General features: G+C 49.6%; 1 protein-coding gene and 2 pseudogenes across 3 annotated transcripts; all 3 read right to left on the bottom strand.

Moving 5' to 3' along the window:
* Positions 1–697: 697 nt before the first annotated feature.
* On the bottom strand, positions 698–2,866 carry LOC308512706 (WD repeat-containing protein 70-like; annotated as a pseudogene). The gene is made up of 2 exons: positions 2,833–2,866; positions 698–2,713 (listed from the first exon to the last, which is right to left on the bottom strand). The product of its transcript is annotated as a WD repeat-containing protein 70-like (transcript).
* A 57-nt stretch (positions 2,867–2,923) lies between these two features.
* On the bottom strand, positions 2,924–11,721 carry LOC308512700 (annotated as a pseudogene). Its single transcript has 4 exons — positions 11,424–11,721; positions 7,768–7,914; positions 7,301–7,385; positions 2,924–3,867 (listed from the first exon to the last, which is right to left on the bottom strand). The product of its transcript is annotated as an uncharacterized misc_RNA (transcript).
* A 1,183-nt stretch (positions 11,722–12,904) lies between these two features.
* Positions 12,905–13,420, bottom strand: LOC308516261 (tetratricopeptide repeat protein 9C-like; the record flags this gene model as incomplete). Its single annotated transcript, XM_081087155.1, has 1 exon — positions 12,905–13,420. One exon carries the CDS (start codon positions 13,418–13,420, stop codon positions 12,905–12,907), a length of 516 nt encoding a protein of 171 aa, XP_080943281.1.
* Between the last annotated feature and the right edge of the window lie 900 nt (positions 13,421–14,320).

The raw sequence follows: 14,320 nt of genomic DNA, 5'->3' as shown, positions 1-14,320 counted from the left end.
AAAACAGATTCCTAAATACAGACGACAAACTTGTGGGTACCAGAGGGGAAGGGAGTAGAAGGGAGAGGGTGGTTGGGCAAAGGGGGTCAAATGTATAGTAATAGAAGGAAACTAGACTTTGTTGTTAGCCAGTTACCTCACTGAATTTAAAAAATTAAAACTTACATTGTTAAAAAAACCACACACCTCCCATGAACTGTGAAATGGACACATACACCTGCCTCTCCCTGCTGCCTGAGACCCTGAGTATCTAAGCCAGCCGTGGGCAAACTACGGCCCGCAGGCCAGATCCGGCCCGTTTGAAATGAATAAAACTAAAAAAAAAAGACCATACCCTTTTATGTAATGATGTTTACTTTGAATTTATATTAGTTCACACAAACACTCCATCCATGCTTTTGTTCCGGCCCTCCGGTCCGGTTTAAGAACCATTGTGGCCCTCGAGTCAAAAAGTTTGCCCACCCCTGGTCTAAGCCAAACCCCCTTGTTATAAAGACACAGCTGTATCGGGTTAAGGCCACCTTCCTCCAGTCCAAGCTCATCTTAACTAAGCACAGGTGGTGGCCAAGGACAGGTGATGGGGCTTCTTGTTCTTTGGCTTTTGTTTTTTTTAAATGTATTTTTCATTGCATTAAAAAAAAACACACACCTGTTCAATATGCTCCCCCTCATGCAAACAGCTCTCATATGAGATTCTTCAGATTTTACGTGTTTTCCATTCTGGCTCATTCTTTGCTTCCTCATCATTAGATTCAACTTGTGCAAACATGGCTTTGGGCTGAGTCTTGGAATAGGCCGGAGACACCCAGTACGGCTTGTCCTCCGCGGCCTTGGCGTGGCGCAGGACGGCCTCCCGGGGATTGCTGTCATCGGTCTTATCCAAAGCAGTGTTCTTCACGATGTATGAGGACAGGGTGCCGCCGTGGGTTCCCACCCGGCCACCACAACCTGGGCCCGCCACGGGAGGCTCGGGCTTGTGCGACTTCAGGGGGTCCGGTCTGTCCTTCTCCAGCTGCTTCCTGGCGCTCCGCTGGCGGGGCTCACGGAACAGCGGCAAGGCGTGAGGGGTGATGATGTCGTCCTGGGTCAGAGCCTCGGCTTGCTTCGCCTTCCGCTGGGTTTTGACCACACGTAGTTTTGCTCCCCTCTGACTCTTGTTGGGATCATAATAGACTTTCGCCATCCCGTTGCCAGTTCCCACCATGATCTGGTTCAGCTTTGGATGCCACAGGCAGCGGACCACACTCACACCCGTGATGTCTATTTCATACACCCTCTGGAAAGTTCTGCGCTCAAAGAAAACGAGTTTGCCGCTGCCACATTCCCTTTGAACAGATGTGCCGGTTACTATGAGTTTATCATCTGGACTGAAACAGCAGTCAGTCACTGGAAACATGGTGGGAAGACCCGAGGCTGGAAAAAGTGGCTTATTAAACTGTCTGATGTCCCATAATTTTAATGTATCATCACCTCCACGAGAGGCAAGGACAGTACCATCATAGGAAAAAGCCACGCAAGAAGTGTCTGTACCTGGGTCATGAGCCTGTTTGTAGTGGAATTTAGGACGAACTGTCAGGTTCCGGTCCCAGATCTGTATGCTTCCGTTCTGGCAGGCAGCTGCTATGAGGCTTCCATCTCTACCGTATGTGCACATGGTGGGAATCACTTTTTTACCCTGCATCGTCCGTGGTTTAAACACACTCTTTTGTTTCTTTGGGTTTTCAACTTCCCATGTCCTCACAGTCGCATCATTTGAGCAAGTCATAAATTCTCCCTTTATTTTGGGATGCCATGAGCCAGTAGGAAGCATTGCTGTGTGACCCTCGGTGTTGGCCATGTCCCCATATACTGGTCTCCTTTTGTACTGCCATTACTTCAAAACCACCTCTGTCAATCACTTTGGCTTGAGAGCTTCCGGAGACAACAAGAATCATGTCTCCTGTGTTACTATAGCGCAATGACTTGATCTGATGGCATTCACAGGGTTGAAGGGATCGAAATGCCTTAAAAGAAGCGTCCATCCCAGCAAAATCCCAAAACTTAACATCATAGTCGTATCCTCCTGTCACCAAGCGGGCATCTGAGGGGTCCAGACCCAAAGCAGAAACTGTTTTCGTGCCATGCTTTAGCGTTATTTCATGAGAATCGGGGATCTTTTGAACAGGATTTTCCTCCTCTTCTGAATCACCACCATCATCATCATTATCATCATCATCATCCACCATCACCATCTACCTCTTCCTTGTGAAGAGGTGGAGGTAAACGACCAATAGCTTGGTCCATATGATCAACAGGTTCTTCTGCCATGGTAGGGGGTAAAGGAGGGCCAATCAGCTCATCATCAGAGGAATCAGAACTCTCTTCACTTCCACTACTGCTTGTATCCCTGGAAGATGATTGAGAGCAATCTCTGACCACATTTGAGCATGAAGATGTAGGTTCAATATCTTCATTTCGCCTTCTTAATTCTTTCTCTCTGTTCATTTCTTCCTCTTTTTCTCTTGCCTCCAGTGTTTTCCAACTTCTTTCCACAGCTGTTCTTCGAGTCTTTCAAACATTGCTTCCAAATCAAATGTACGAGCTTTTTCCCCGAACCCCGTGAAGCCCATGGTGACCGCCAGCTGCGGGTCCGGTCCCGACATCTCCGCGCCTTCGCTGGGCCCAGGCGCTGCATCACCGCCAGGGGCAGCCCACAAAGCCCCGCGGCACTCCCCTGATTCCAAGCAGTAAACAGCTTTCAACGGTAGAGCATGAGACTTTTTTTTTTAAAGGATTTTTATACGATATTAGAAAAAACGCAAAATAAAGGGATTAATCAACATATATCTTAGCAGTCCTTCCAAGAGTCTCTGTACCCAACAGCCATGCAGACTGGCTGTCGCCTTTTTCTTTTGCTTGCAGCTTGTAGCCCGTGCTCTAGTTCTTAAAATCCAACTTGTTCCGTCAAATCCAACACCCTGAATTTATCCAAATTGTAGAAACATGCTTTTACCACCCATCCACCAAAATACCTCCCATTCAGATCAACGACAGCTTTAATTGCTGATTCAACCCTCTCAAATTCTAAAAATATTCGTACTGCTTCATCATCAGGGGCACTAGGAATTTCAAATATCACACATATTTTCCAACTTTGCCATATTTTTCACACTCTTCCTTGGTTTCAACTTCCAAGTCTTCATCTACCTCTCCTGGACCAACCATGTTCCTTAGTAGGACCACTTTCGTAGGACATTTAAGTATTTCAGTTAATGGATTTGAATCTGACTTCCTGGTTGCATCTTTCTCTGTGACTTCGCCGTAGGGTGCACAATGATCTTGCCTCCTCGCTTGCTCGTCTTCTCCACTGACAACGAACGCCGTGCTCAGCCCTCGCTTGTGTTTACCAAGACCTTGGCCTTCCCGAAAGCCATACTTCTGCATGATTTTATGTGCTACTGTGCCACCCATGTTGGTGAGGAAGGAGTTGCCAGGGCCCGTTGGAGATCTGGGTCTGTCCTGTTCCTCACACACAGGTGGAGGAATGGCAGCTTTAGAAGACTGGGAGCGAGGTCTTGAATCCTCTTCATAAGGAAATTCTCGGGGTAACTCTTTGTCTTTCTCTACATCTACAAGATGTCTTTGTCTTCTACAAGAGAAGTGGGTGGTGCGGTGGCAGCTCCGCCCATACTTCTTTTTCTCCTTTCTCGCTCATCATCTTCATCTTCATCAGAATCTGGTCTCCTTGAAAACCCACTGGCTTCATGTCTGTCTTTACGCCTCTTTTCTCTCTCTTCTATTTCTTTTTGTCTTTCCAGCTCCCGCTGTCTCTGCCGTTCTTCTCTTTGGCGCTTCACTACTTTCTGATAATCATTAGCCCAGCCGCTGCTGCCAACATGAATGGATCAGGCAGCACCAGTGACATGCCTTTGGGAACAGCTGGCATCTGGGTTTAGTTTTCAGCAAGGTTTGGAGTCTGGGCATGTCTGTCCCATTGAAACCCTGAATACCTTGGCTGTAGCTTAGTTCTCAGGAAGCTGGTATGTCTGTGACCTATCGAGGGATTCCCCAAACTGGGGGATGGTGCAGCGCCGGCCACAGCAGGGTTACAGCCGTGGGAGTGTGGGTCCCAGGGGAGGCTGCCCTGCAGGGTAGAGATGACGAAGGCTGGGCAGCATGATTTCTGCACTGCCGGGGTCCAGCCCCAGCAGGTCCAGGGCTTCCCAAAGGCGTAGACAGAGTCGGCGAAGAAGGAATGACACGGAGACAGCGTTCAGTTGATCAGCAGCCTAGCCAGGATCTCCAGCCAAGTTCTGGTCTCGATCTCCAGAGAGGTTCTGCTGTTTATTGTCTTGTTACATCCGTATTTATCCCAGTTGATTTTAATCCTGTCAATTTCTATTACAAAGGTTAGGGCGTTTCTTATCTCCATTCCAGGGAGTAGAGATTATGTAGCTTAAGCATGATTGTTTGTAGTGATTAACTACCCGCCTGGCACTTAGTTAAGGAGTTTCATCCCCTCCCTGACTTCAGGGAAAAATCCCTACCTGGGGAAACAACCTTTCTAGGAGAGGCATCCCCTCCCTGACTTCAGGGAAAAATTCCTACCTGGGGAAACAACCTTTCTCGGAGAGGTGACCTTGGTTAAAACACACAGCGCTAAGGGGAGCAAACATATTAAGAACAGTATGCTATATACGCCAGGTCCCTTGAAACATATGCTGTGCAGATGTTTCTTTCCTGCAGCGACTGTGTCAAGCAGCAAGGATGGACCGGCTTCCGGCACTGCATATAAGCCACGCTCCCAGTTTCTGCCCAGCGTGTGCTGATGGTTGAACAAATGACTCTTAGTCACTGCACCACAGTAATCAACGGGAGGAGGCTAATTCTAAGGGTGGTGGAGTGAAGATTCGCTTTCTCAGTGGTGTTCTGGCAACATCTAAAGCTCAGAAGCCGCAAAGGTTTAATCCTGGGCAGAGCTGACACGGACTCGGCCATCCAATGGATGTCAGCTTATTGTTTACCACAATACTTCAGGATTGGCCCAGCCAGCATGGCTCAGTGGTTGAGGGTGGACCTGAATCGCCCACAAGAGGAGCCAGCCCATGAACTTCCCTTCCTCGCCGCAGCGTGCAATGCATAGTTCCTCAAATGTACGAGGCCATCTGACGTTTTCAGGGTCTCCCCATACTCACGCAGCAGCCCTCTGGCTCCAGCACCCAGGCCACCCCTCCCCACATAAATGCAGGTGGCCAACCCTGGATTCCCCCTGCAGATGCCTCTCTTCGAAGACCCATTGCTTCTGTCTCCTGGCTGGCTTGAAAAAGGTTCATATTGGCAGACCCGGGGGAAGGTCCCGGGGATGAAATCCTACCTCTGTAGGTGGAGGGCAGAGAAAGACCCGAGGGAGCGGTGGGCCCTCCAGTCTGGTCATGGGCAGTTCATGACAGGAAACCTGCAAGGTGCTTCCTGTGACTGCAAGATGAGAGGGATCCCCGCACACTTCCAGACACCAAAGAATGCCATAGGGTGGAGGGGGGAGAGTCCCGGGACGAGTCCCTGAGGGCCACCCTACGGGGAATCATACATGCTGAGCAGATGGGGAACCGGCGCTTAGTGGGAGGCTGAGAGGCAGTACTGACTGGTCAGGATGAAAGTTGCTGAAGATTGGTCCCTATGAGGGCTCACGGGAAGCGATCTCTGCACTGGCCCGGGCCCAGCTGCCGTCACGTTATGGAGCAGTCTCTCAGCACCCTGTGTGCTGCGTTGTCCCCACTCGATGCAAACATCTGCTTTTAGAATGCACCGCTGGCCCTAACCCTCCCAACTGGGCAGGAAGAACTGCCTTGAATCCTAGTTAAAGCTGAAGAGGACTTGGAGTTCCCAGGTTACTTCCCTACAGCTCTGCCTGCGTTGGGAATCAACCAGAACCCTCTGTGACTAGCTGGTTATCTTGTTAATGAGCTGTGTTAGGCTTAGTGCAATGGGAGTTGGCTGAGCTGAAAGTGCAGGGATAGTACCTAAGCTTCCGTGCTGGGAAGTCAGCTCGAGACGTACGGGGATATCTGGGCTGTGAAAACATAGACATGGCCCATGAAATCACTACCGAGACCCAAGTTACTTTGACGGCTACACGGTAGCCATCCGAGTGAAGCAGCAATTCTCGGTAGCCAGCTGCTGCTTTGTCATCCGTGCACACGTGACTCGTCGGACAGAGGTCGGCTGGGTCTGATCAGGCGTTGTCTGTTATTTGCTCAGTTCCGGATTAGCCCAGCGCGGCCCGGTGACCCAGGCCTTGTTCACAGCTCCCAGGCGGTGTGGGGACCGCTAGGGCCTAGTGCTGGAGACTGACCGCCCAGGCAGCGGTTTTATCGCTCGAGGGAAGTTGGGTCGCTTGGAGGGGTGGGAGGTAAAGGACGGGGACCTATCACGGAAGAGCTGGGGTGAGCACGGGCCCAGCTGGGTTTGAAGTGGCCCATCTCCATGCATGAAGCCACTTGTCTGCACCCTCAGTCTGAGCAGACGTCAGGGTCCGACAAGCTTCTATCCCGGGCTCTGAAGAGGCTTGGGGTGAGGCGGGGAAGCCGGGGCACCCCACCGGTGGTGCGTGTGGCCCAGAGGGGAGCCCAGCTGCTCACTGCCCTGGCCCCAGTCTCCTGGTGCCTCTGGCCGGCCTCCTCTTGCTGGGGCCATGCTCAGTGGGAAACCTCAGAGGTGCTAAGATGCCCGAGGGCACGGGAGGGGAACAGAGAGCTGCTGGCCATGTGGCCCAGTGTGCAGAGCTTCCAGAGGTTGACCCCACTGAGACTCGGTGACCTCTGAGCATGGAATTTACCCAGAGACACCTGCTCAGGGAGGCAGTGCTGGGTGCCTTCCAGCGCCTTCTCAGTGAGCCCGAGCCTGAGGGCAGATCGGAGCCTGAGGCTCCACCCTGGAGCATCGGCCTCCCCGGTCCCTCGTTGCAGGCGATTTAGTTCGACAAGGCTGCTCCTCTGTAGTGTCTCCTTCAGCAGCCAGGACAGAGGTGCCCCAGCTACGATGGGGGTACGTGAAGTGCGCCCCTTACATCATGAGCAGCCACAGCCTGCCTCCTCATGCTGTCCCTGTGTGGCCACACTGCCTCGTTCTCACAACTCAACTTCAGTTCCCCTTTTCCCTGGGAATGGGGGGAGGTCTGTGTGCCTTTCCTGGAAGGATCTGTTCAGCTGTAGAGATTAAGATCCAATGGTCAGGGTGCCAGGATCTCCAGGGTGGGGTCAGGACCCGAATGTTCAACTTCCACAGTCTGCTGCTGTGATGCCCCATGGCCACCAGGTGGTACCAGAGGGCACCCCAAATACACATATTCTCCACCAACTGATGGGCAGAGAGGGTGGTGCTGTAGGGCTCAACCACAGTGTCGAACACTTTGGGTGAAGATAACCACATTGTGGGTGGTCCTGATGCAGTTGGGATACTCTTCATGACATGTATCCCAAGAAGTGGCACCAATTGACTACTCTGAACCATAGCCACCTCGTTGCTAATAGCCGTCCTTGAATAACTTGTGACAACACTCAGGAAATTGATGGAGACTTCTTGAATTCTCAAACTTAGAAAAGTATAGTTACTTGTACAAAAACACTTCCCCCGCGCTCCCCCCAATTCCCAACATTGGCCACTGTGTTGACTCATTCTGAAACCTGCAGGTATGGTCCGCCAACCAGATGTTTCAGGGCATAAGTTAGGGCCTAGTGGTCCCTGAAATCCTTGTCCATGCCAGAAGGACAAGGGGAAAAGGGGACCCACAGTGTTTGGGACAGCTCGACATGGGAGATTTCTGCCCTGGGGGCCGGCTAGCCTGCGGTGGTGGATCGGATGTCACCCTCATCTTCTTGATGAGTTTCACCTGCTCACCCAGGAAGTGGCTCTCCAGGAAGTCACGGAGCTGAGGGTCTATGTGGGGAGAACCAGGGCACGCAGATCCAAGGGTCAGGTTCTTCTCTAGGACTACAGTGGCTTCCATGGCATCTTGGGTTTTACCACACTCCTCTTAGGAGGGCTTCTGCCTGTCCTGGAGGAGGGTTTGGCCGCCTGCTGATTTTGCTTTGTTAAAAGACACCTGGTTCCCTTGTACTTGTCCTCAGCCACCACCCTCCAGAGCCACATAGTTGAGGCCTAAATAGAAGCCCAGAGACAGGTAGGAGACCCACAGATTCAGGTTGACTAGGCAGGTGACAGCAGCTTCCACCTTGGTGGAATAATTCTGGAGAATTTGGGATCTCATGGTTGGTGGAATTTGGGATCTCATGGTTGGCTGGTCTCAGAGGTTGAGGATAGCTGTGGTGTTTCTGAAGGTGGTGACTGGAAAAGAGGGTGGAGGGTGGTTGGAGTCTGGAAGAAGGGCCATCCCTGGGTCTGTGCCGTCCACACAGTTGAAGCAAGAGCAATAGCCCTACATTTTCTTGCTGATCAGTCAAATTCCTATGACAAGATTGTGACTCTTGACTACTGGTTCCTAGATATAAGGAACCCCAAATGTCTCCTGGAAGGAGTATTCACCTGGGCTCTTCAGGAGGAGAGCTCCTGGTCCCTACAGGTGCATGAATGGAAAGCACACGTTCCTCGAGTGGCTTTGGGGAGTGACAGCAAGTGGAGCTCCTCCTGCATGTGCCCCTTGGTTCCAGGCATTCCTCTGATTAGTGTCACAGTGCCATATACAAGTACTGGAATCAAAAATGTATCCTTAATCCTGGAGGATGGCATCCCATCCTTAGAGCATTGCCTCTGAGATGGCCAGCCAAAGGTGTGTTTGAAGCATCAAATTCACTGAGCCATCAGCTAACTAGCGATGGATCCTCAGATGCAATCAGCACATTCCATGCCATGGCTGATGCTTGCACCTTCCCTGTGAAATGGATGCCTTAGTTTGATGTGATGAATGAAACAAATGACCAATTGCCAAACAGTGCCCATCCTTCCTCTTTGCCATCGTGTCCTCTGGAAAGTAGACCTTTCTAAAGAAGGACCCTTCACATCATGTGCACTGTGGCCTGTGCTCTGAACAGCCAGGCCACTTAGGTATGTCACACTGAGGTGGACTTGCACTTTCTGGTGCTGGTTTGATATCAACCTTGGGCTCTGTTTTCTTCCCTCCATGTTTCTCTGTGCCTACTCTTGGTCATAGTGGAGGCTTGCTGTACAGTAGCTTTCTGATGATCCCCCCCCGCCCACCAACCTCCATTCTGACTTTACTACAAATTTTTGGTTTTACAGCACTTGGTAGGGTAAGCATTCTTCTGACCAACAGAATATCCATTCCCATGAATCATTCAGGTAAAAAAGACACAAATTATTTGAACAGGCCTGCTCAAACATCCCCACATTCATAATCCCATCAAACCTTTTGTTGGGAGAGCAACCTTGATGTTCTCTCCATCTAACTCTGGCCCAAACCAGGGCTTCACAAATGGGTTTTGGTACCACAGTCTGTGAGGCTCCCATGTCAAGGAGTCCAGAAACTTCTCTAGCTCCTGAACATTTTACCCACTTTGGTGCAAAGGCTTAGGGTCCCCAGTGAGGGGTTGAGTCAAGGGACTGTGGGTTTTTTTTGTCAGCCTTCATCTTGATTCATCTCCCTAGACATTGCTCAAAGCAATTGCAGGTTAGATTTCTCATTATAATCTTTGAACAAGGATAAATAGAGCAGATTTGTTTGGGGGATCAGTTGGGGACCCTTTTGACCCACACAACCTCGGGTAGTACTGTATTCAAATTTTTGCTTGAACCCAATCAATGTCCATTTTACTCATATCTCACCATTGAGGGCAACTGTGGTAAGGGGTCTGAGCCTGGGCTCCTTCTCTGGGTGGTTCAGTGGCATAAATTCTGGGCAGGTTCATCAGCTGAGATTAGCATAGGCAAAGACTGAGGGAGTCTTTAGTGGCAATAGCTTTGGGGTTCCTAACAGCCAGGAGGCCTGCTTGGGTTGTTGATGGTGAAGATAGCTAGGGTCTTCAGTTCTTTTCTTCCAAAATGGGAGGTTACAGCTGAGGGGATCCCTGTTGATCACAAGCCATATGGGACTGGGGGGCAGGCTGACACAGGGAAATGTTGCCTATGATTTCCTATGTGGCCATCTTTGATATCTGTGTTCCACTGGATAGCAGTAGCTCCCACATTGTACTCCAGAGCTCTCTGAGCTATTTTCATCAGCAAGAACTGGTAATCATTGTTTCCTGTAAGTACAAGTGCTGGGACCTCATAGTCCACCAAACTTGCTGATGTTATACTAAAAAATGTTTTTGTTTCTTTTGTGGAAGAAATAATGATGGTTATTGGGGAACAGGAATTTTTAATGGTATTGACGATAGCTGGGGTGCTTTCATGGTGCTAAGCTAACTGCGAGAGGCTTGGAACCAAGTAAACTAGCTGATTCTGCTTCCTCCAAAGGCGCCGATGACTGTCCTTCATACTGACATTTGGCTCAGGAGATTCAGAGGATAAACACTGTGGGCAGTGATGAAAGGTAGATTTTCTACCCTAGCCTGTTTGTGTCAGTGGATAGAGCATCAGCTCATGAACTGAAGGATTCTGGGTTGGATTCCAGTCAAAGGCACGTGCCTGGGTTGCAAGTTTGAACCAGGGCACATGCAGGAGGCAACCAACTGATGTCTCTCTCACATAGATGTTTCTCTGTGTGTCTCTCCTTCCCTTTTACTCTCTCCAAAAATCACTGGAGAAATATCCTTGGGTGAGGATTAAAAAAATGTGGGTACATGGTCTTTTAAAATGTATCTTTCAGTTATTCTCAGGTGTTCTGGACTAAAGGCTGTGTGGTATTGGAGAGCAGACCTTGGCTTTTTGGCCATAATGCCTTTTAGAAGTAGAATGCTTCCGAGTTCCTGAATGTTGTCTGTGTTCCTACTGGGTTTAGAAGTCTAATATAGCCGCATTTGATGTTTTTAAAATAACTGTCAAGGTTGGGACTGTCTTTCCTCAAGTTATTTTCAGGGTGTAGTCCCATATGCTCTTATTCTGTATTAGTTTTGAAAGAAGTGTGGAGAGACAAGGACCAGAGGCAGCTGCTATTGTCTGCAGCCCTTCTTCCTCTTATTTCGGATAAAAACTACATTTCCTAACACAAGTGTGAAGTAGAGTTGCAGCACCACTGCTCCTGCACTTTAGGGCTATTATGAAGTAAAATAAGGGTGAGTTGTTGGTTAAACAACGGAGACAGCTACTGAATGCCTAACAGGAAGGGCATTGACACAGCATGGGTGTGCTGGACAAAGGGATGATTTAATCATGCTACTCAGAACAGCATGCAACCTGCACCCCAGTCCGAGCTTTCAGGTTCCAGGGGCCCAGAAGGAAGCCCTTGTTAGGTGCACCTGGTGAGCAGGGTCACTACAGGGGCACATCACGGGTTCCATATCATGAAAATGCCATGAGATAAAACTCACTAGAGCTAAAGTACTTGGTGTCAAGACGGATGGTCCTGGGTTGTCCTAACTCCCTCAGTGTCTCCGTGAGCTCAGCCCGGATCAGGGCCACTCTCTCCTGGCCCACAGTCTCTTGGGTCCTGTAACACTCCAGGGGGACGGGGTACCGCTCGCGCTCTAAACTGCGCAGCCAGGCTGTGTGGCGCAGCAGCTTCTTTACGGTGGCCACGGAGAGGTGGTTCTCGGAGACGGTGAAGTCCCTGAGCTGGTGACAGCGGCTCAGGACAGGCAGGATGGCCTCGACTTGGGAGTCCACCATCCCACAGTTATCCAGGCGCAGGTCCTGGAGGGTGGGTGTCACTGCCTCCAGCAGAGCTGGAGGCCTGGTCCCTCAGCAGGCTCCTTCCTGCCAGCTCCAGGAGTGTGGGTGGGGTCCGGATGCTCATGGTCAAGGTGCTCAGAAAGGCATTCTGCAGAAATGTCTGCTGTGACCGGGTTGGCTGGGGCTCGGATCTCAGACCTGCTGGAGAACCACTGCACTGGCTGCAGAGCTGGAGGACTCTTAAGATAGCTTTGTTAGCCTGGAATTCCTGGCCAGCAACGCAAAAACAACAATCTGTGAACCAGACAACTTGCTTAAAATTCCAATTTTTGCGAGATCAGACAAGATGGGGCACGTTCAGGGTGGTATGGCCGTAGATAAAATTCCAATTTTTTTTTCTTAAAATAGAAGTTTAATGAAAAATTAAATAAGTCTACTCTAATGATCTGAATACAAACAACAGCAATGACTAGAAATTACCCAAACAATAGGAACCAGATACTTTTGTAGGGGAAGAAGAATCCGAATATATGTGGAATATTAAAAATAAGGAATTAATTTAATTTGAAACCTTTCATTTTTTTTTTTAAAATATGGAACGCTTCATGAATTTGCGTGTCATCCTTGTGCAGGGGCCATGCTAATCTTCTCTGTATCGTTCCAATTTTAGTATATGTGCTGCCGAAGCGAGCACTGAAACCTTTCATTTTAAGACATGTGGGCCCAATTTGTAATTGTCTAGTTTCACAAAAGAAATATACTGCCCAGTTTCTGGCCTAACTTTGGCTTTGGGCATCTGAGGAAACAAAGGAAGAAATTCCTTTCTGCCAATCCTTCCTTTATCCTCTGCTAAACGTTTCCTCTGTATGAATACATCTGACAACATCCATCATTAGAATCTATGATTAATTCCACACAGAGGTGATGAATATATTCTGGTTGTAATTCTCAGGGAAAATGTCCCCAAGAATACCGTGTATTAAAAGCTATACAAATATATAGATGGACAGACAGAAAAACAAAGGCAGACTGTGTAAGTAGTTCAGAGTCTGTGCAGGACTAGAAACAAGACAGACAGACACCTGGGTCAGAGGGGTGGGGCTCGTGTCCCCTGCGAGGCTCGGGTTCACTGGATGAGACTTTCCCCAAAGTTCAAGTGGAGAAGCGTCATTCTTCTCTGTTAACCGAGCATGCCCACGTAGAGCTGCTCCTCTTTCTGATGGTAGCTACTGAGTTCCGACTGTGTCAGCTGGGGGTACCGCCGGACATGGGCATCTTTTGGCTGCTTGTTGACAGCAGGCAGGAGGTAGTGCCGAGCTTGGTCATAGTCCTGCAGGTGGAAAAAGGCTACTCTGGCCCGATACAAGGCCTTGGCATTATCAGGCTGTCGTTCCAGGACTTTCTGGCTGTATTCTTTCACTCGTTCGTAGTTGACTGGCTCCATCTGAAGGAGACAGGCAGCCAGATTGTTGTAGCAGGCTGTCTGGGTGGTGTGCAGCATGCTTTCCTGAACAGGTGTGAGAGCCGGGCCCTCGGGTCCCAGATCGGGTATCGGCGAGGGCAGACTGGGATCCAGACCCCGCAGCTGAAGCAGAGCGCGATGGTACCGACTCACAGCATCTCGGTACTTCCCCTCCCAGTAGCGCTGGTTCCCTCCCTCCTTGTACAGCTGAGCCTCCTGCAGGCGCTTGTCCATGACTCCGCCGCCCAGGGGTCTTGTGGAACTGGGAAGCAAGAGGGCAACTGAAGCTCTCCGTCCCGGCTCTTTATTCGCACGTATATTCAAGGAGCATTCGTTGATGTCGGTGCCCGGAGCTGGGAAACCCAGGCGAATGTGGCCCGAGCCCCGCGGCCACCCCTTGCCCTCTGCAAGGGCCCTAGCCCGGAACAAAATTCCAATTTTTGATGCATGGTCAAATATTTGATTCCTGTCTGATAACAAGAATATGAAATCACATGTCCATCAAAGTGTAGGAGAGGATGTTGATATGTATGCGACTGCCTTTAAGTAGGATGACACCGGTCTAACCAAACTTCTTCGTAGGCTGCCTGCATACCAGAAAGATATCATTATAAGGTGTCCTGGTAGAGATGCTTAAATGGCTCAGAGAAAATCTCTCTAAATGACGTGGTGATTGGCCCGAGTCAACTAATGAATCTAACTCACGGGATTCCTGGTATAGTGACATGAAAATTTCTACTCCTAGCTTAAAGCCTGCTGCAAGAGCCGGGTCTCCATACCAGCTAGTGGGTTCAGGTTCCGATTGTGCTGAAAAGTGAACTATTTGGAATCCCCTTATACATGGGAGATCTTGACAAGGAAAAGTCTTCTTGAATTTCTCTTGTGTAACCTGTGCATGCAAGTGTAAGGTAATAAGTTTTATTTGCAAGGATTCTGAAGTGTAATTGGGAAGATAACAGGTTAAGTCCATGTAGGAAAGCATCCTGAACATGGATGGTATAATCCTTTTGTGATTTGGCAAAGTCAGTCATGTAGTTTGTGGTAAAACCTACATGTGTGGATATAACGTTCTAGCTACCAGCAAGTCCAGCTCGATCATCAGAGGTGAAAATCTGAAGATCCCAGTGAAGAGAA

The sequence above is a fragment of the Myotis nattereri genome (genome assembly GCF_964212035.1).
Source record: "Myotis nattereri genome assembly, chromosome: 1".
NCBI lineage: Eukaryota > Metazoa > Chordata > Mammalia > Chiroptera > Vespertilionidae > Myotis > Myotis nattereri.
Note: the sequence above shows the minus strand (reverse complement) of the source record. Positions and strands in the feature narration are given on the sequence as shown.